This window comes from Corythoichthys intestinalis, chromosome 6, assembly GCF_030265065.1.
Source record: "Corythoichthys intestinalis isolate RoL2023-P3 chromosome 6, ASM3026506v1, whole genome shotgun sequence".
Classification (NCBI taxonomy): Eukaryota; Metazoa; Chordata; class Actinopteri; order Syngnathiformes; family Syngnathidae; genus Corythoichthys; species Corythoichthys intestinalis.
The window spans coordinates 59,355,354-59,377,418 of record NC_080400.1 but is presented as its reverse complement, the minus strand read 5'-3'; the positions used below and the strand labels follow the sequence as shown (position 1 = coordinate 59,377,418).

Below are 22,065 nucleotides of genomic sequence, written 5' to 3'. Positions count from 1 at the left end.
TTACTTGCCGCTGACGTTGGATTAGTCTCGATCCTGGTTCTGTTGGACCTGAGCGCAGCCTTTGACACAATCGACCATAATATCTTATTGCAGAGATTAGAATGTGACATAGGCATTAGAGGAGCAGCCTTCTGCTGGTTTAAATCATATTTATCTAATAGGTACCAGTTTGTCAATGTAAACCAACAATCATCATCGTACTCTAGAGTTAGTTATGGTGTGCCGCAAGGATCTGTCCTCGGGCCCATCTTGTTTACGCTGTATATGCTTCCTCTAGGTAATATCATCAGAAAACATAGCATTAACTTTCATTGTTACGCTGACGACACACAACTGTATTTATCAATTAAACCTGAGCAGGTCAGGCAAATAGAAAAACTAAGCGCCTGCGTCCGAGATATAAATACCTGGATGAGCACTAACTATCTTCTGCTTAACCCTGAAAAGACAGAAGTCCTTATAATAGGCCCGAAAAGTGTTAGAGACTCTTTAGCTGCCCAGATAGTCACTCTGGACAATGTAAGTGTAGCCTCCAGCACCACAGTTAAAAACCTAGGAGTTTTATTTGACCCTGACTTATCGTTTAAAGCACACATTAAACAAACCTGTAGAACGGCTTTCTTTCACCTGCGCAACATCGCCAAAATTAGAAATATTTTATCTAAAAGCGATGCAGAAAAATTAATTCACGCGTTCGTTACATCGAGATTGGATTACTGTAACTCCCTACTTGCAGCTTGTCCCAAAAGCTCTCTAAAAGGTCTTCAGCTAGTCCGAAACGCAGCAGCAAGACTTTTAACAGGAACCAATAGAAGAGAGCACATCACCCCTGTGCTCCAAGCACTTCACTGGCTTCCAGTCGAGTTTAGAATTAAATTTAAAATACTTCTTCTTACATTTAAGACCAATAATGGGTTGGGGCCACCTTATCTCACCGATGCTCTGGTTCCATACCGCCCCAACAGAACACTCCGATCTGAGAATGCAGGTCTACTGGTAGTTCCCAGGGTTCATAAAAGTACTGTCGGAGCTAGAGCCTTGAGCCACCAAGCCCCTGTTTTATGGAATCAGCTTCCAGCTAGTATTAAAGAAGCCGAGACAGTCTGCACATTTAAGATTAGATTAAAAACGTTCCTATTCGACAAAGCTTATGGTTAGGCTAGTTGAAGTCGGAGTAGACTCACAGTTTAGTCTAAGCTGCACTAGAAGCTATAATGCTGGGGGCAGTACAGCCGCTGAGTTCTATCTCCCTTTCTTACTCTACCTACCACTTGTCTTACTTTATTTCTATTTTCCAATGTTAATTTCTAGTTGTCTAGTCTCTTCATCACTAATCACCCGGTGTCCCCTTTCCCCCCTCCCCTCTGGGGAGGGGCTATTTTTCAGCTGCAGCCTCCTGACTGTCCGGACCCCTGGCTGGATAGACGTCCTCGCTGCTACCCCCGTCTCATCTGACTAGAGGGACTTCTTCTTGCACCTTCACTCCACTGTATTTTTACGGACTATAATTTCGCTTGCTAATTCCCATTAGCCGTCCTGGGGTTCCTGTCTATCCGTCCTGGGAGTGGATCTCTCCTGACTGTGGTACTCCCCAAGGTTTCTCATTTTTCTCCCAATTGACTCTGGAGTTTTTGGAGTTTTCCTTGCCGGCATGGAGGGTCTTAAGGAAAGGGGATACCCAGGACTTGAACTGCATCTATTCATCTTTGTTGCTTCATTTCTAATTGTGTATCATATTGCCTCTGTAAAGCCCTTTGAGACTTCTGTTGTGATTGAGGGCTATACAAATAAAATTGAATTGAATTGAATTGAATTGAATTGAACTTTCATGAGACCGTCATAATTATGACATGGCATTGTCATGAGCATTAATGAATGCTTATGAAAGATGTCATGAAGTGTCATCTGTTAAATTTTGTCACTAACTCTATCTACAGTGCTGCTCAAAAGTTTGTGAACCCCCTCAACATTTTGGAATTTTCTATTATTTCAACCTGATTTCCTAATCAATCAATTCAGTAGTTTTTTTTTGTTTTTTTAACAGTTGTGTTGTCGAGACTAAATTAAAAAGAGTTTTCATCAACTGATGTAGGCGCAAAATTGAACTGTTTGGTCACAACCAAAACCGCCATGTCTGGCGAAAAGTCAACACTGCATACCACCAAAAGAACCTTCTCCCAACAGTGAAGCATGGAGGTGGGAATGTCAAGATCTGGGCTTGCTTTTCATCCTCAGGACCTGGACAACTCCACATAGTCCAGGGAATCATGAATTCTGAGGAATATTGTCAAATCCTAGAACATAACCTGACGCCATCTGTTTTGAAGTTAAAGCTTGGCAGAAGGTGGATCATGCAACATGATAATGATCCAAAGCATTCCAGCAATACAACCAAGGAATGGCTGAAAAAGAAGAAGATTCGTGTTCTGGACTGGCCCAGTCAAAGTCCTGACCTAAATCCCATTGAAATGCTGTGGCGGGACCTGAAACGAGCAGTTCATGCCAGACGCCCATCAAACCTCTCTCAACTGACTGCGTTCTGCAAGGAAGAATGGGCAAAAATCCCCCAAAGTAGATGTGAGAGGCTGATTAGTCACTACAGAAACCGTTTGGTTGAGGTAATCTCTGGAAAAGGAGGCGCAATATCCTATTAACTGAAGGGGTTCACATACTTTTGCACACATGATATCTGAGTTTTTCTTAAATCAACCACTTTTGTTAAATAAAGAATGACAATATAACTATTTCTTTTGTTTCAGTCCATTATTTGGAATGTCAGTATTGTGGATTTGGGTATAACTTAACATTTAATAAGGTTATTTTAGTTTTTTTTACAAAAAATCTGACCATCGCTGTGGGGTTCACAAACTTTCGAGCAGCACTGTACGTCCAGTCCGGATCTTTTACAACCATTAAAAGTGGGATATGACAGTCTTATGATGCCACGCTCAAATAAAGTGTTACCTTAAAATGTTCCACAGCTGCCATTTTTGTTTTTTTTTTCACATCCAAATATACCGGCCTCTGATTGGTGTTCTCTTTGCGTGCAGAGCATTGTGGGATACTGAGCAGAGTCGATGCTGAGGGTGTGGGTGGATAAAAGGTAAGAACCAAGTCTGACTCATTTTGGCCGCTCTGTCAAGAAGTCCTTAAGGAGGGAGAGTGGAGGGTGAGATCCCTAGGTTAAAGAATTTGCAGATTGGGATTATGGTGTGAAAGACAGAACTGTATTTGATGAAGGGTAGCCTGGCATAGCTGTTCTGATGTTCCAGGTGGCTGAGTGCTGAGTTGAGGATGGTGACTATGGCGTCCTCTGTTGATGCCTTTGCCCTGTATGCGAACGGATGTGGGTCCAGTGTGACGTTGAAAGTCTTTGATGTGGTGCAGGACCAGTCTCTTAAAGCACCTTGTGATGATGGGGGTCAATGCTACGAGTCTATAATTGTTGAAGCTGGCTGTGGAGGATTTCTTTGGGACCGAAATGATGGTTTGATGATGTCTGTGAAGTCACGAGAAAGCTGGGAAGCACAGGCCTTCAGCACTTTCCCAGGTACACCATCTGGACCAGTTGCCACTCAAAGCATGCAAAAAAACCTGTTCAGCCCTTCTGCACATCCTGCATCCAGGTAGCCTGGTGTCACGTCCCAGTCTCTGAAGTTGGTGATGGTCTGGATGCCCTGCCACACCCTGCAGAGCTGCCAACTTTTAGAAAAACCTTGGAGTAAGATATTGTTGGGGGTGGCCAAAATTTTGCCCCGCTCGCAGGCACACAAGTTGGTGGCTCAAATATCAGGGAATTAGAATTGATTTGACGTTGTACCCATGTTGAGCCCTGCTTTCTGGTGGTTTGTGGGGCATTAGTCTCAGTCAGATAACTGGCCATTGCCATTTCACACTACACAGAGTTATATGACATGAATCACAAATGAACCCGGACCAGGTTATTGAAAGCCCCTGTGACTCCCTTTTGCGGAGGATGTCATGCATCCATTAACGGTGCCTTGCTGGTTCAGGAGCCTCCTCCTCTTCCTCAAATGTCAAAGCTAATACTAGTAGCATTTTATTAAACACATTTAATACATAAATTAAAATGCTAACGATGGACTACCTTAGCCTATTTGGTTGACCAACGTTACTAACCGTTATGTATGGTGACGTTTAAGACAGAATCCCGTTTAGAATACTCGCTCAAAAGGTGCTCAGTAGGCGCAGGTGGGGGGGCACTTTTTTCCGGAAAAAAGCGCCAAGTGTGAACACGGCCTAATACTAAATAAACAATGTTATATGCAGGCATGAAACTGGGTCAGGGGTTAAACAGGTGAGAAGGGTGTGGAGGAAATATGTTCCAGTAGGGCTGTCCCAAACGACTAATTTTCTCCCGATCAGTCAGCCGACTATTGTTACAATTAGTCGACTAATTATATATATATATATATATATATATATATATATATATATATGCAAAAAAAATGTTTTTTTTTTTTTTTTGTACTAATTTAGCAATGAAATTTTTGTTTACGCTTATTAATTCACAAAAACATTTTGGAACACTCAAATTCTTTATTTAAGTACAAATAAACATGTAAATAACAATAATTAATCACACATGAACACTGAGGTCAAATGCTGATTGTAGGCCTGAACGATATTGGAAAAAAACTATCATTGCGATTTTAGGGGAGTTTGCGATATTATATTGCGATATTAAAATGACAAAATTTTAACCAAATAACTTGAATGGCTCCGTTCGGGACAGCTGCACTGTTGACGAAGAAAAACAGTTTGGTCGCGCTGCCTAGCAGGAGGGAGAGTGAGACACTGTGGTGCTGTATGAGCATGAAGCAGAAAAACATGAAAGTATGTTGTTTTTGAATTCCGATGCTCTAAAAAATAATAATAAATGTTGAAAAAAAGGGAAAAAATTGCACGTCCTGCGATGTGACTATTCCGCATGTGCACATTGCGATGCCGATGTTAAAACGATATATTGTGCAGGCTTAGTTGATAGAATTTACTAGTGCAAAAAAATGGAATGTAAATGGATTCAGAACAGTGACTTTGCCTTTCCAACGTTATTCAAAACAATTATTATTAAAAAAATGTCTAGCATTGTTATTATAGTATACTACTATATAATAGTATTACAATAATTATATTAATTGCCAATCATAATTTTTAAAAAGGGTGTCATTTTAAAGTTTTGAAATTAAAAATTGATTAATTAATTAATTTAAAAATTTAAAAATTTTAGTGTAAAATCTGAATTCTGTAGCATTATAGTATTTACATATTATAGTATTAATTCTGATGTATGTGGGATTAACTCCAGAAATCGTTATTTATGACAAACGTGACGTGCCTTTATTTTGAAATGTTCACCGGAAGTACGTTCGCTAAACCGCTAACAACTTTACACTCCGCAAAAAGCACTTTTCGTCATTGCTCGTGGTGTCACTGATAGATTTTTTGGGTCAGTTTTTCATTTGCAAATGCTGTTAACCAGCGATTTTTCATGTTTGAAGTGTCACCTTTTAACCGCAAGTTTGCGTTTTGGAAAAGACTATGGTTTATAGCAGGCTAACGGAAGTTGTCTTTCTTCCCCATTAGTCTCAGTGTGGCAATGCTCACGTTTAAAGTGTTTAATATAGATGTGTTTCCTTATTTTGTATGTGTGAACCGTAATTCTACGGCGTGTTGTTGACCAATAAACATCTGGACACAACAAATATGTCATATGTCATTTACACGCACCCACAAATGTATGCACGCACGCGGTGATAAAACGCAGCCGTGAAAATTACCGCCCTCATTTTTATTTACCTTGCCATAAATGGATTCATTGCATATCGCGACAGGCTAGCAACTTCAATAAAACATGTCGTTAGTTAGTTAGATGAACACCCCCCTAAAAATTTTCTCCTCGGATCTACACAATTCACGTAGGTCAACCCTTTTTGACTTCAAAAGTTTGAATTTTGCCGAAAGGTGAGTGATTTTCATGCCTGTATATGAGCTGATGTTTTGAGCATGCTTGCAGTAGGCAATAGTACGAGGCTAACAAGGTGATCTCCTGCTGCTTGTTATGGGAACTGAGTTTACATTTACAACACAAAATCAAGTTCACGCGAACAAACACAAACAAATTTCTTTCAAGATTTATTGTGGGTACTTAATTGACAATGTATGTCACTAATCATAAGATACCTAATCTCTGTCTGTAATCTTCAGATTGTGACTTTCTTCAGAGATTCTTTTTCCATTCGAGTTTCTCCAGCGATTGTCTTCTTGAAGGTCTTCTACTGTCGCAACTAGGATGTTTATGCAGCGAATAGGGTTACAGTGGCGAGTAGCGCCATGTACTGTCGGAGAGTTTTAAAAAGAAACGAACGAGTCTCGGCCCAAAATCAGATTTTTTTTTTTTTTTCCTTGAGAAATTGGATGTGTGGCGTGTGTGCGTGAGAAAACAGGCAATTGCGTGTGTCTCATGCTCAAAGCGTGAGAGTTGGCAGCTCTGCTACTGAGGTGATCCTCCACTGTCCTTCTGTAGTCATCTTAGACCTCACTGAAACATTCCCAGATATGTGTGAGCAATGCTGTAAGAGCTCTATTGTCAGATTTAAAATCTCTTTCAGAGGGTCGGAGGAGCACGCGGACCTTGCTCATCATTCAACGTTTCTGGTTAGGGTATCACCCAATGTTTTTGTCCTTGGTGACATTTCCAAATCAGTAAAGTCTCTGCGAATTGTTGGAATTTGGCCATTTAGCCAAATTCTGCACGTTCACCTTAGTTACAACCCCTTGTACTGACACCGTCAATCTCGCTCAGTCAGCTGTGTGATGCGCGTGCTGGGTCTCCCAGTCAGCACGATTCCCAGGTGGTCTGCTTCTTTAGTAAGCAGTCATCCTGTAGTTGTTATCTTCTTGGGTACCTTCTCTGCAATCTCAATCACTTACACACACACAGGCTCTTTTGTCCGTCTTAACCATTCACCCAGGCTCCCATACTTCAAATATATTCTACTTGTTTTCTTTAAACTATGATTTCCTTTAGAATGTAGCTAGGTCTGATTTGACTTCAGACAGTAAGACAAAAAAAATGAAATGTGTGTTTTTGCACAGTGTATGTAAACGTCCAGCTTCAACTGTATACAACAAATGTAAAATACTAAATGCCCTGAGATTGTATAAGCAGTACAAATTGGCAATTGATTCTATACTACTACAGAACTGTCATGCCTTGAGTTGAGTTCTGTTAAGTTTGTGCCCTCATGTGTCTGGTCCTCAGGATTGTCCATTGATTTCACCTGTTGTGCCTGCTCCCTGTGACTTGACCAATCCGCTGCCTCCTGTGTCAACCACCTGTTCCTCACTGTCACGTTACCCCTTGTCTGTATTCCCCATATGCTGTCTGCTCTTGTTGTGTCATTGTCCATCCCAGCGTCAGTTCTCATCATGTTCTGTGTCCTTGCCCTGGCTGTTTCACCTTTCCCAGGTAAGTTTTGATCCTGGACTTTTGTTTGATCCCTACAGCTTTTGGTTTTACTTTGATTGATTTTTTTTTTTTTTTGTTAACTATCAAGAAAATAATTTATAATATTTTTAGGGCTGTGAAAATTATCGCGTTAACGCGCGGTAATTATTTTTTTAAATTAATCACGTTAAAATATTTGACGCAATTAACGCACATGTCCCGCTCAGACAGTATTCTGCCTTTTGGTAAGTTTTACAGCAAGGCTTTTTGTGCTGTCTAACAGCGAACTCTTGTGGTCGCTTTGCGACATGGTTTATTGTTGTCTTGCCAGTTCAATATGACTGCACGACGTCTCGGGCTGACGCCTACGTTGTAATGTTGTGCTTATATGATCCTTGGACAAGATTTGTCCGTAAGTATGGTTGTTGTAAATAATGTACATATTATATTAGTAAGCGAAATGTTGTATTTTTTGTATGAGACGCTTTTTGTTTATGTTTAGTGGACCTGTATAGCGTGCTACGCTAACGTTGTTGCTCATGGAATGCTTGTGTACTTTTTTTTTGTAGTTTTACGACGGTCTAAAGAGGACAATGGTTTGAGGCCATTTTATTAATAAATCAGATGGAAAAGGAAGAAGTCTGATTATTATGGCGTCGTTCACTAGCTGTCTAGCTTTGGAAAAAGTAGACGCTTCGGAGTGAGGACAGCATAGACAGATTTAAATGACAGTAGAGTGAAATGCCCACTACAGTCCTTATGTACTATATGTTGAATGTATATATCCATCTTGTGTCTTATCTTTCCATTCCAACAATTTATTTTACAAAATATATATATAATTTACAGAAAAATATGGCATATTTTATAGATGGTTTGAATTGCGATTAATTGCGATTAATTACGATTAATTAATTTTTAAGCTGTAATTAACTCGATTAAAAATTTTAATCGTTTGACAGCCCTAAATATTTTTGTAATATCCAACACCCTGCCTTTCCTCCCGTTTTGGTCCACCTTATCCCCACTTTGTGACAGAATGATTGAGCTATTCTTGGACTCAGCAAAAAATGTCCAGCCAGCTGCCTGCCTCCGACCCACCAGCCCACCTCCTCACCTTCTTTTAGACTCGGATTTTTCGGAATTCATCAGATTGCATAACTCTTTATCATCTCTACAAAGGTTGTTTTGATTACTACAGCTTGTTTTTATTTCAGGAGGACTGCTGTGGTATTGATAAACTCATGTGATGAATTGGGACTGATATTGGTGAAAATAAAGTCAGCTTTCCAAAAAAAGTAATTGGCCAATGGTAATTAATTATTAAACAAGGTTAGGCTAAGAGTACATAGTATAATGTGAATGATGTTTTTCTCCTTCAATAAAATGTTTGTAGGCCTACTATTGTTTTTATCTTGATGTATGCACTGAGTAGGAAAAAGCTCTCCTATCTCGTTGTACGATGTACAATGACAATAAATAGCATTCTATTGTATGATATTATATTATTTTATAATTACCTGTGGCTTTGTAGGTCCAGGTCATCTGTGTCAAAGTCCAGGAGAGGTTGCTGTCCCTCAGATGGCCCTGGAGACTGAAGAACTGAGGAGGAAGATGAAATGACAGTTGTCTGGCCAGACGGATGGATGGTTTTGAACTGAAATTGGGGTCCCATCCAGAGCCGACGATGTGGACCAGTATGAGTAACAATCTCCACCTGTTAATAGCAATATAATTTATGTATGAACATGGGCTCTATCAAACTGTTCTACATCGGGGTGAGGGTGGCGGCTTTCTTTGGGCTAAAGAGAGAGGTCTAAAAAAAATACTTTTGGAAAGTTCTAACACAAACCACCACGTTAAAGTTCAGGTAAGAATAGACTACGAGAAACATAGGGGATGGTCACTATTACTTAAATTTTAACCGTAGCAAAAATGTTTGTCATCAGTACGCAGTGCACTAACCCCAGCATTATAATCATTTTCACCCCTATCGGCTCAAACAAAATCAGGATTAAAAAACAAACAAACTGTGCCTTTAGAAAAATTATGCTTCATTTTGACTGACACAACTAGAGTGAATTCACTGAGTAGGCCCAAATGTATGTAAGTGTAGGAATGACTGTCAGTCTGGTGGGCCACCTTGTCCTTTCAACTCAAAGGAATTGTTTGTCGACTGAAGCCAATCACCTATAACAGGGACAGGGTTGAAATTGTGCCACTGTTCAGGTCCTGGACTCTAACTGCTCAGCAATTCTGAAGAAGGCTCAGCAGGGACTCACTCTCACCCTGCTCACTTCTTCTAACTCCTTCCCACAAGCAGACTTTTCTACAAGCAGACTTAATAATGGTTACTACCCATACCTGTCATTACCCATTACATTAGATGATACACAATAACATATTCATACTGCACAGCGGTGCTCTATTCCTGCCCTGAAAAAACAATACCCGCACTTTCATATATTTATCTTCACTTATTTTGCCGGCGCTTCATCTATTTTTTTTATTCATACATTTATTTACAACTTTTTTTTTTTTTTTTTTACAGTTCTTCTGATTGCACCTATGACGGTACCTGCTGTTTTTATTTTGCTTTCATTGTGCTCCTTGAGATACCACTGTACTTCTAATCTTGTTCTCAATGGTATAGCTTAGACGTTTCAACTATTTTTTTTGCACACTAACATTTAGATACTGTTTTTACTGCAACTTTTTCTTGTCAAAACCTACATCTCCTGAGGGCAAAGTGAAGTTGTAGTGACACCTCCAATTCTTACTATATTTGATCATCTAATCTCCTGCATTTTCTGTGGTTCAGATTACTGAGGGTGTTTAATGGGTTTGTCTGATGTTTGAGCAAACAGTTTTGTGTATGCAACTGATTGATGTATTTTGCTGTTGTCGAGACCTAATTGACAAGATGCGGTGGACCCTCACAATAGCAGTTTATTTTTAGGAGTTTTTAACGATATGAGCACCGTCATGAGCATGGGCTTCACCAGACATATTTCACTGGGGCACGGGCCCAAGTATTGATCTGCAGTGCCCCAGTATAAATTTCATCGGATAAAAAAAAAAAAAAAAAAAAAAACTTTGCAGTTTTAAGTCTACATAGCATAATCTACAGAATGTGGCTATTTAATATGGTTATATTAGTCTTTTCACTCTATAAACACAATCTGCACATGGCCCCAAATATGGTAATTTATGCACATAACTTTGGCTGTGATAGGCATATGAGTTGATGCTTTCGCGAAACACTTTCGGGAGATATGAGTTCCAAAGTCGAAAAATCGTTCTGATGTGTTGTAAAGTCGCAATGTGGGATAAAAGCATGGTTGCTACAAAGAAGGGCAGCCTATTTTAATGATCTAACGATACATCACAAGTTGAGTGACTTTTTGGCGCTTTTTAAGATAAGATAGGATAAGACTTTATTGGTTCCTCATAGAGGAAATTCAGGCATTACAGCAGCTCAGACAGTGTACAATCAAATGTATAACATCTAGATAAACTACTGTATAAGAACTTGGGATGCAACGATACAGTTAAGTCACGGTTCGGTACGATTTTCAATACGAGGGACACGATTTTCAATGCGATTCATTACATTTAATGCTCGTGTTTTTTTTTTCCGATGTTTTTTTGTTTTGCTAACAAGCAAAAATTACATTGGCATCATATGAACATGCATTTTAGTACATAATATTTATATGCTTACTTACTGATCTGAAGAAATTTTGTATAAAAGTGCTGAGAACAATCTTTACTGTTTGTGAAGTGAGGCGGGCCACATTGTGGATTGCTATTTCTCTCTTAGTGGTATGTTTACCACATGAGCAAATCGTCCTATTTGTGGTCCAAGTCCATCTGTGTCACGTACTAAATTAACAATATTTGCAGCATTATCTATAGTGGCTGGTATGGATTGATTTGGCCTGCTTACCTTCTATTTTCGGTTTTTAATTCATCGATGTAGTATATGGATTACGTGTCCCATTATCACTTTGGGTTCACGTAGCCAATGGCATGGGACTTGGGGGGGGATCTCACGTAGAACATCTAGTTTGCTATTTGATGATATCTAGTGTGTGTGCGCGAGTGTTGTCAGAACATTTAAAAAGTTAACAAACACCACAGAAGTCACGTCTGCTCATTACTGCACAACACCAGCATATGACAATCGACTTTCATAAACAGGACGAGTTTAAAGTACAGCACTCTTAATTTGCCACTCATTGTTCATCATGTAACCGTGAGGTAACTCTCAGTGTTTAGCTGTTTGTTGTCAAAGCGAGGTTGTTAGCAGCCAAATCGGTAACAATGTTTTGGCGGACTTCACTGTAAATATCCGGGAAGACAGTGTTTGTGAAATATGCACGAGAGGGGACTGCAAACCCAAAATGCTGTCACACAGCGGATCTGTACGACGTTGAAGCCGCCTCCTCAAACTTCTGTCTTACCTCGCTAGCCATGATTGGCGTGTCTGTTACCTCTGCCACAAACAAATGCAGGGTGCTTCACTACGCCCTCCATGCAGTTTGGGGGAGGAGAGGAGGAGGGCTACTCGCGGGGAGGAGCTTTCTCAAAGCTTTTCAAGGCACAGCCCTCAATTTTTGATGCAGCCCAGGCATATTAGGGAGTGAACGCAAGAAACAATTTGGAAAATACATTTTGGGAGCTTTTCATTTGCATCGAATATTTTTGCGTATCGAATCAAAGAGGGCATATCGAATGGTTCAATAACCGAGTATTGTTGCATCTTTAATAAGAACTATATAAAAAGGTATATACAAATTACCTGCGACTAAATTAAGTACAAATGGAATCTTACATGACTTCATATCGGCACTATGTCAGTACCTGTCATTGGCCTTATGTTTTATGTATATTTATTGTGAGCACAGACCTCTGCTGTTGTAAAGTCTGATGGGAGTGGGCACAAAGAACTGCTATAACGCTCAGTTCTGCATCTACGATGTATAAAACCCTGACTGAAAGAGCTGCCCAACTGCCACAGCTCGTCATGGAGAGGGTTTTATAGACACCAAGTAATTGCAAATCATTTTTTCGATTACTCCAACAACACATGAATACATCAATATGACGTTGTGTGTGCTAAACTGCCAATCATACACAGTCGACGGTGCAAATGACGCCTTCCCACCTGCTTTACAGGTTAGTGCCAGATAAACTGCCAATTGTTGTTGTTCGTTTTTACCTGCGTTGATGTTTGTTTGCTCGCTTACTCCCATGAATTGTAAATTTAAATGGTTCAACTTTACTCTTTACGTATCAGGAGGTTAACTGCGGTAAACTACTCTGGTCGCAAATTGAAGTAGCAGATTAGCTACCGTCTTCTGGCTATGGCTATGACATACAATACAATGACAATTAAATTGAGTGAGAGGCTCTCACTAGTTTAATATTGTGTTAATATGATATGTGGTATTTGAACTGTATCAATACCTATGCTACTTATTGCTATTTGTTTATATGAACAAAATGAATAGAATCAATCAGTTTGAATGAATTACTTATCTTTGGGATGAAACCTCTAACAATTTTGTATGTGTGCTCATCATAATTTCCAGCTGTTTTACAAGCACTTTATTTGTTACTGCAGTCTTTGTAATCTGTAACCAGATGTATTTTTTTTTTCTTTTTTACTCAAACAGCATTACTCTTGCAAATTGATATTAGAAAGTTATTTGCTCGCAGCAAGGAGGAAAGAGAGAGTAAGCAAAGGTAACCCACCCAGGTAACATAAACCAATTGTAGGTCACAACCTAAGAGTTGAGAAACACTGATTAATTTCAAAACAGTTACACTGATATATTCCCATTTCTGTCCAGACAAAGTGGAGCAGCAGAGTGCAGGAGAAGGTGAAGGAGAGATGGAAGTTGATGCAACAAGGGATTTTTTTTAATACTGATGGCTGAAAAACAAAACGAATAGTCACTTTTTTACAGAAACTTTTATTTTGGTTCAACTATATCTAGTTTAAAGCAGGGGTCCCCAACGACCGGGCCGCGCGTGGCACATTTGGTACCGGGCCACGCAGAAATAATAAATTTATTAACGACTGCATTCTGGCCGATTGGCTTTGGCCTGTGCCGCTTAACACAGCAATATCCCTGTCTACTCTAGATATACAACTACAGGATAGGAGGTCGTCGACTGGTAGCAGTACATCTTGTTTTGTATATCTATGTGCACTTAGCCTCGATAATAACGTATGACGTAGGTCGTCGCCCATCATATTTGTTCCCGGAAATAATTAGCCCCCACACTAGAATGACTGAAAAACAGACCTCTTTGGACAGATTTTTTACGGGGAAAAGGGAACCTGACGAGCCAGAAGATGAGCCTACAAACTCGAAGAAAACAAAATCTACTGTATGTTACATCCCAATCACTTAAGACCCACAAACTGCGAAGGAGTGGATTTGTGACCCGTATGTGAATAAACCGAGTGATTCGAGCATGTCTGTGGAACAGGAAATCAGCTTGTAGAGATTGCAAATCACGGCAACTTTAAACTTACATATGAGACAACAACTCTACAGAGGTTCTGGATTAAAGTCATTTCGGAATATCCTGATATAGCTAGGAAAGCACTGAAAACTGCTACAATTTCCAACATTGCATCTTTGTGAAACGGGCTTCTCTCACTACTCTCCCATATCGGGACCATCTTGTCTCAACGAAACAAGCTAAGGCCTCCCACTGATTCAGCGGGTGAGTTGTATTTTCCCTGCACTTAACACGACGGTGCTAAAAACAAATGTTATTTTATATTTGCTGTATTTTTCTCCCGCACATTGCCGGTGTTCTGACAAATTTGGCATGCGTGAAATGTTAAAAATGACCGCAAATGCAGCGATTCCAGAGTACACAACTTTCTTTAAAGAAAGGAATATTAACTTACGTTTGCCATGTTAGCTGCACACAACAACTGCACGCAGCTCTCTCACTTAACGGCTTCGCCGTGTCGTTAAGCATTAATTTACGCCATTTTCGTGTTGCACATGTATGTTCATGATGTAAATAGAATTTTAGCACCGTTTGATAACATTAAGAGTCTAACTGAATATAAAAGAGGGCTTTTTTTCACCGCCACAAAAACTTTGGGAGCAAAATTTTATAAAGGTGCAAAATTTGACGGAACACTGGTCCATGAAAAAAAGACCCAAATCACACCGGCCCGTGGTGCAAAAAAGGTTGGGGAACCCTGGGTTAAAGCGTTATTTCTGACCTTTTATTGTAGATAATTGTTAAAAGAAAAAAACTATTTGCTCACTCGCCAATGCCCCGTTGTGCCCCACTATTTTATTAGGTCTAGTGACGCCCTTGGTCATGAGGACAAATGAGTTTCATTATGTAAGCAAATTTCCACCGTACGAGGGCCAGAAAAGCCTCTCTTTCCCTTGGTGCCCTTAGGTGCCTCGGCATCCGGCTAGGAGGCATACGAGCATATTGCATCCGCTCACTTGCTGCTCGCTCTCGTTGCCTCCAGTAATAGAATTTTGTAACAAAGTGCATCTGAATCATTTGTGCTTACAAGTGAACATTAACCATGTCTCCCAGGAAAATGGCAACCAAAGACAATGGTGAGGAAAATAAAAAAGAATGCTCGGTATTGAAACAAAGCAAGAAATAATAAGGAACCATGAACTGTAAAGAGTATGAGCTTGCACTTTTGTTACCTCATGGTAAGTACTTGTATATAAATTACCTCATGGTAAGTGATTGTATATCAATAACTTTGGTTTTATAGTTTAAATAATCTGAAAAAGAAATTAAGATTTTAAAATGATTTTTAGGATTATAATTTAGGGGTTAACATGAGGGGTTGCACGCATCACTGGAATTCAGTTATTTCTTAATGAGAAAATACATTCATGATATGGACACATTCACATTACAGGCTCGGTCATGTAACGAATTGAGCAGGTATCATAAGTGTTGAATGTATATCTAATTTGGATACTCCTACCAGATCCAATATGTACGGTATCAAATTTTGACCAACAAACCAAATCTAATTGTATTTGCTGCATTTATTTCTTTGACCCTGAAAAGACACACCCATGGTCCATGTGAGAATATAAAATCATGCAAGCTTTTAATTCAACTTTACTCAAAGGTGACAGCAACAATACGAAATCATTCAGTGGAACATAAATAAGTATCACCCACACATGACCCATTTCAGTGACAAACTTGACGGGCATTTTCTGTCGTGCAAAAATATTTAACTGATCCTGGTATCTGTTGTACTTCAGCCGTGTTATATGTGCTTTAGTGTATGAAGACGGTGACTTGAACAAAGTGTTGTCAAATTTAAAATTGATGGGCTCTAAAATCAAATCATACAAGATGAAGGAAGAATAGTAAATGTGTTCAGGCATGCAATAAAAATCATATCAAATATTCATAAAACACAAAGCAACAAAGCACGCCGTGACTGGGACCAGAACAAGTATACTCTGGGTGTCAGCACAGTGAATGATAGAGATTATGTTTGCTTGATTGTATCACCGTGTCACTCTCTCACTTAGAAAAGACTGTAGTCTGACCTGAGAGAGCCACTCCTCATCGTCCTGCCCAGTTTGATCAGATGTCACGCTATCTGATGACTGCCAACATTTGCCTTGGCTTGCTGGGGTCATCCCTGTAAGAATCACAAAGAATAGTGTTTAAATGAAAAAGAAGTAACTTATGTGATGAGGAAACAATGCTAAACTAGGTTGGGCACTATCGTATCAGCTCAACCTTCTGCCTCTTTGTATGAGTACTACTCTGTATAATGACAATAAAGGCTTTCTGTTCTGTTTTATTTGACATCGCTCACGTTCGAGCCATGATTCAGGTCATTCACCTTGGTGAAAAAGTGTGATCCCTTCTTTTTAACTGCAAAAAAGAGGTATATTAGAATTAGGGATGGGAATTGATAGGATTTTTACGATTCCAATTCCATTATCGATATTGCTTAACGATTCGATTCTTTATCGATTCTAATTTGGGGAAAAAGAACAAACGTTTTGATTGGCATCGAGTTTGTTTAATCAGAACTCACAACCTTACAAACTCACAACGAAATCAAAAGAGGCCCAAAGCCTCAAAGTTAACTATGGCAATAAGTGGCAAATACACAAGAATGTGTAACATTTTACTGAAACATTTATCTAATAGAAATAAAAAATATTGGTATATATTGGCAGATAAGTTGTTGTTCTGCCTTTGGCAATATGTGTTAAAGCAGGGGTCCCCAAACTTTTTCCTGTGAGGACCACATAACTTTTCCTTTCTCTGATGAGGGGCCGGGGTCAGTTTGTAACAGAAAAAGTGTGACGATTGCAGAAGTGCATAAATGTAAAAAATTATTGTTTTTCAGAAAGCCACAATCAAATAACCCTTTCTGGATTCTTCACGGAATGAAAGTAAATAAAATAAAAATAATAATATAATAATAATAATTAATAATAAAAACACTATTAATTAAATACATAATAACCAAATAACCCTCTCTGAATTCTTCAAGGAAAAAGGCCAGGAAATAAATAACACGATTGAGAAAAAAAAAATAAAAAATTCAAAATGGCCGGACCAAATGTGGAGGCGGGCCGTATTTGGGCCGCGGGCCGCAGTTTCGGCACCCTAAGAAATGCGCATCCAAGCGAGTGAGCGAGCGAAGTGAGAGAGGGAAACACTTCTACGAGCCTACGTTCTTTGTTAATGTTAATATCTACAGAGGCAAAGCCTGTATGTATCATCTTTTGTGTTGTTGTTGTTGTGTTTCCACTCGCGATCGGACACTTAAATCCAGTTGTGTAATGGTTTGAACGATGTGCTAATGCTAGCGAACGAATGCTAACCATACTGTTATTAGCAGCTAATCATCACTGATTTACGTTGATGCAAACCTGTTTGTTATTGGGGACGAAATTGATTTGTTTCATTTCTATTCTTAGTTTCACTCTTCAAGTGATGATTGAATAAAGTCAGCAAATTATACCAACGTCTTCTACATCGTCATTTGGGAGTTTAGCTAGCTGTATAGACTAGTGATGGGTCCAGTGACACTAATGCGCCGGTGCGCGTATCGCTACAAGAAAATCACGTGACTGATGCATGAACTCATTGAACTGTGTCGACACAGTCATGACGCGGCAAACTGGTTCAAAAGGAAGCGCGTCTGTCAACGCGATGGATTTGCTGAAACAATCCTCATCTCACGGTTACTTCCTCGTTGTCTACATGCTGTGGAAATGGACGTAACACAGGGAAAACTCATTCCATTCAAAATACAATTAATTTTAAGGTAACGCTTTTAGTTTATTAGTGTGACGGGTAGACGCAGGTCCTTCGTCTGCGGTGCGTGGAAATATCCCGTTTGTGCCTATAAGATAAGGAATGAACATTTCACCAGCTGGCATAGTGGTAAATGCGCTCACCTTTCAGCCATGGGGCGTAGTACGTGTGGGTTCGAGTCCCAATATTAACATAATGGACAGATCGCGTCGCAGAGCGCAGTATCAAGAGGAGCGATTGAATTGTTAATGTTATTTTTTTTCTCAGATGAAATGTCTTATTTGTACTTTCAACCTGTCATATACAAACAGTAGCCACTTCCTCAATGTTGAAGCATTATTGGGCCAAGCATGAGAATGAAGTTTCTGATAATCCCAAAATAAACCCAGGTACAGTATATAGAGCCATTCCCTCAATTACCCACCGTAGTTTTTTATGTAATTTATTAGAAATCTGTAATTAAGCTATAATTTATTCATTGTCCACTTCATTTTTTTTCTGATGGGCTATGGTAGCACTTAGATGACGAAGTGGGGCGTCAAGGAGGCAATGCAACTGTAGATGAAATTGCAAAAGTGCATCGATGCTTGGCTGAGCCGAACATGGCACACAGTGCAGATTTTCTTAAATACTGGAGGAGTCAATGGACACCTTATCCAAACTTCTCTCAACTGACTGAGAAATTCTTGTGCATGCTGGCATCGTTGGTTCCATGCGAGTTTGTGTTATCAACAGCAGGTGAAATTGCTTGTTTAAAATAAATAAATAAATACCAACTAAATTTTAAACATTAAAAAAACTGCTTTTGATTGTTCTTTTTTAATCAGAATAAAAAGTTCACAAGCATCCTCATTCACCCATTCATTATTACTTACATTTTTAAATTATAATATATGTTCACATAATTTAAAGATATGGAATAATGCAATATGAATGCAAAGACAATTGATTTTTTACATGCTATGTCATCATTTCAGTGTCAGTCTGTCAAGTGGGTTGCTTGTAGGGATTTTGTATGTCCAGCAGGTGTCAGTATTCAATGACACAGTATCCACACTGTGTCAACACAGTGTGTCACTGTGTTGACACGCTTCATGAGGTCTCACGGACCCATCACTAGTATAGACCCTACCCACCGACGTCACAAAACCACGTGCTCGCTGTATGGTTCCGCCCACTTGTCCGTCATTTTGTCTCTGTATTAGCATTGGTTTCAATTGATCGAGGAATTTAAAATGCATTTCATGGAAGACCCGGTGCTTTCTGATGCCGTAAACTCACTGGATGTGTTGCATAAAAGGCGTTATGTGGAAAAGCTTCGCTCTATACAGTCGCCAGATCCATATTTGATACCCAAATCGATGTTTTTCGACCCACTGTCTTCGCCCTGTCTGCCTGACATCTGCTACGCTGATATTTACAATTATCTTGTCCACACAAAATCAGCCTATTCTCACGAAAATTTGAAAAACTTCAAGAGCTTGGAGGCTTATAAATACTTCGTTGCTGGTTGGGTGAAACAGGTCCTCGTCCACGAAAATTCGGCAGGAATCTATCTTGTGCTTGGAAAGGTGAGTTACGAAATTTTCAATTCAAAATCTTTTGTTCTTGCTAACATCCACTGTCAAGTCTAATGTATTTCATGTCGTTTGTCAATGGAGTTAAGGCTTTTAATGTTTATATGGTTTAGCGATAGCACTCTCACTACATACATACGTGTATGTTGTCAGCAATTAGCCTAGCAATGATCTTAATTGTGGTTATTTGTCAGCCCAAAACCCTCTAAGTATATCCTAAATGCATCTTACCGGATATAAAATGACTACTACATAGTCTGTGGTGATTTTTTGGTGCCCAGTTTTCACGTCGAATTGCAGCCGTCCATTTCGCTCTCCTCTTTGGATCCCTCGGAATACGGTAAAACTTCAAGTCTCTCCTTCCATCTTCGCTGTTAGTGCAACCAACAGCCACACACGCCTTCACCATTTTGATTATTAATGTTAAGGCGCAGAAAAACACACCGTAAATAGGAGGAATGTACGTAGCCGTAACAGGTTAACACTATGTTTTGACGGACAATTGGGCGGTACCATTCAGGAGAGCGGAGTTGTGACGTCACGTGGGTAGGGTCTATAGCTAGAACTGAGCCTTAGCCTCTTTGTGAGGACAGAGCAGTCGTATTCCTTCCCGATGCAGTAATCTCCACCTTGCAATGACTGCAAGTCGCTTTGTTGTAATTTTTCCTCGTGAAGTGAAGACACACTTTCGAGCGTTTGAACCTACGTGCTGTCATTGTTATGTTTATGGCTGCAATGCTCGTGCTTACCCGTCGTAACCTTTCATTTTCACACTCTTTCTTGGTGAAGTGTAGTCAAACTTTGGAGCGAGTGGTTCTTGGCGCCATGCTAGTTTGATGTGTCTGGACAACAAGACACGTCACGACGCAATATGCGTCTTTAGTAATCGTTAAAGGGATCGTTAAGGCTTTTTCATTGTGATGTCGAGGCCTCGAAACAGTCGGAACCGGTTCCGAATTGGAATCGGATTTCGATTCCCATCCCTAATTAGAATTGGGCATACCCTTTAAGACTTGAACTTGGCTATGATTTGGCCATAAGTGACTTTTACTAACCTCTAAGAACCAATCAACATATTTTTTCCCAATTCATTGTTTTTCCATAAACACCATCACAACTAAGTATTAAATCACATAAACCCACTCACCACAATGGGAAATAGTGTCTGTCCTTATTAAATGTGGGAGGAGTTGTATTTTTTTTCCACAGTGAATGCCAGTGAGCAGTGAAGCAGGCAGTCAGAAGAAGAACAAAGGCTACCTTGGAACTGATGAAGACCAATCTCATGGGATATAGTGATTGGTTGGACAGGATGATCTCCAAGATAGGATAAGAGTCTCACACTCAATGAAGATTTTTTTGTAAATCCATATGCATTTTGCAATGTGATTGCAAAGTCGCACATGCACACTGTGACACACCATTCACCAGTTGCAATGTTTACAGAAGAAAATATGGGGTCTTAGGAGATCTCAGTCATCATGCTTTGCTAGCATATTTTAGGATTGTATGCTAACAGGGCCAACAGTTTTTTAACCTGATAGCTTCACATGCATTATCAAGAAGGAAATGGTATTTTATGCACCATCGCCTGCCATTGCTTATTCATGTCTGTGTTCATGTGTCGGTGACACATAAGACTTTATAATTGTATTGACAGGTCACATTCGTCAGACACTGCACAATGCCTTCAAGTATGGGGCTGTCCTACAGTCCGCTTCTGTTATTTGCGGTCGGTCGTAGTTAGTCAACACATGCAGGGATCCAATGCTGGATTCAGGTTGAAAAAGTACGAAAGCTGTTCCGCACACAAACAGGAAGGATTGTTTCAGGAGTGATTTGTTATATCACTCCTGTTATTAGTATATTTTTCGTACCATGCATGCATGTTGAAACATCAAAAAAATCAATGGGAGAAATTAGCTGCTACAGCATTGGCATTATACTTCACAATATTAATGTAAAATAACTGCTAACTGCGTTTTTTTTTTTTTTTTTTTTTTTGCTTTTAACCAAAAATCGAGACTGTTTCATGTCCATATCTATAAAGAATTCAGGGATTAAAGCATTATTTACAAGAATTTTCAACGGAAAAAGGTCTTTGTTTGCATATGGCGGCCGCTTAATTTCCTTACTGACTAGCCTCATAGTTGACAATATTTACATAAAATAAATGCTACCTGCACGTTTTTTTCGCTTTTCACCAAGAATCGAGACTGTTTCACGTCCATATCTATAAAGAATTCAGAGATTTAAGCATCTATTCACAAAAATTTTCAACGGAAAAAGCTCTTTGTTTACATACGGCGGCCGCCAATTTCCTTACTGACTAGCCAAATAGTTGGCAATATTTACGTAAAATAAATGCTACCTACAGTTTTTTTTTTTAGCTTTGAACCATGGATTGAGACGGTTTTACGTCTATATCTATAAAGAATTCAGGGATTTAAGCAGTTATTCACAAGAATTTTCAACGGAAAAAGCTTTTTGTTTACATATGGCAGCCGGTAATTTCCTCACTGGCTAGCCTCATATTTTGCAATATGTACGTAAAATAAATGCTACCTGCAGAGTTTTTTTTTTTTTTTTTTTTTTTTTTTGCTTTTAACCAATCGAGACTGTGTTATGTCCACATCTATAAAGAATTCAGAGATTTAAGCATCTATTCACAAGAATTTTCAACAAAATATGGTCTTT

The 22,065-nt window shown here is 39.4% G+C and overlaps 1 protein-coding gene across 9 annotated transcripts in view; it reads right to left on the bottom strand.

The window, feature by feature from the left end:
• bcas3 (BCAS3 microtubule associated cell migration factor) overlaps positions 1-22,065 on the bottom strand; it is a 525,512-nt gene that overhangs the window by 326,339 nt on the left and 177,108 nt on the right. For 6 of the 9 annotated variants that reach the window (XM_057839609.1, XM_057839610.1, XM_057839615.1 and 3 more), the window contains exons 20-21: positions 16,057-16,151; positions 8,992-9,188 (exon numbers count right to left, since the gene is read on the bottom strand). In XM_057839609.1, coding sequence (XP_057695592.1) covers positions 8,992-9,188; positions 16,057-16,151 — 292 coding nt within the window. The remainder of the gene's footprint in view (positions 1-8,991; positions 9,189-16,056; positions 16,152-22,065) is intronic. The other 3 variants (XM_057839618.1, XM_057839617.1, XM_057839616.1) reach the window with 1 other exon arrangement.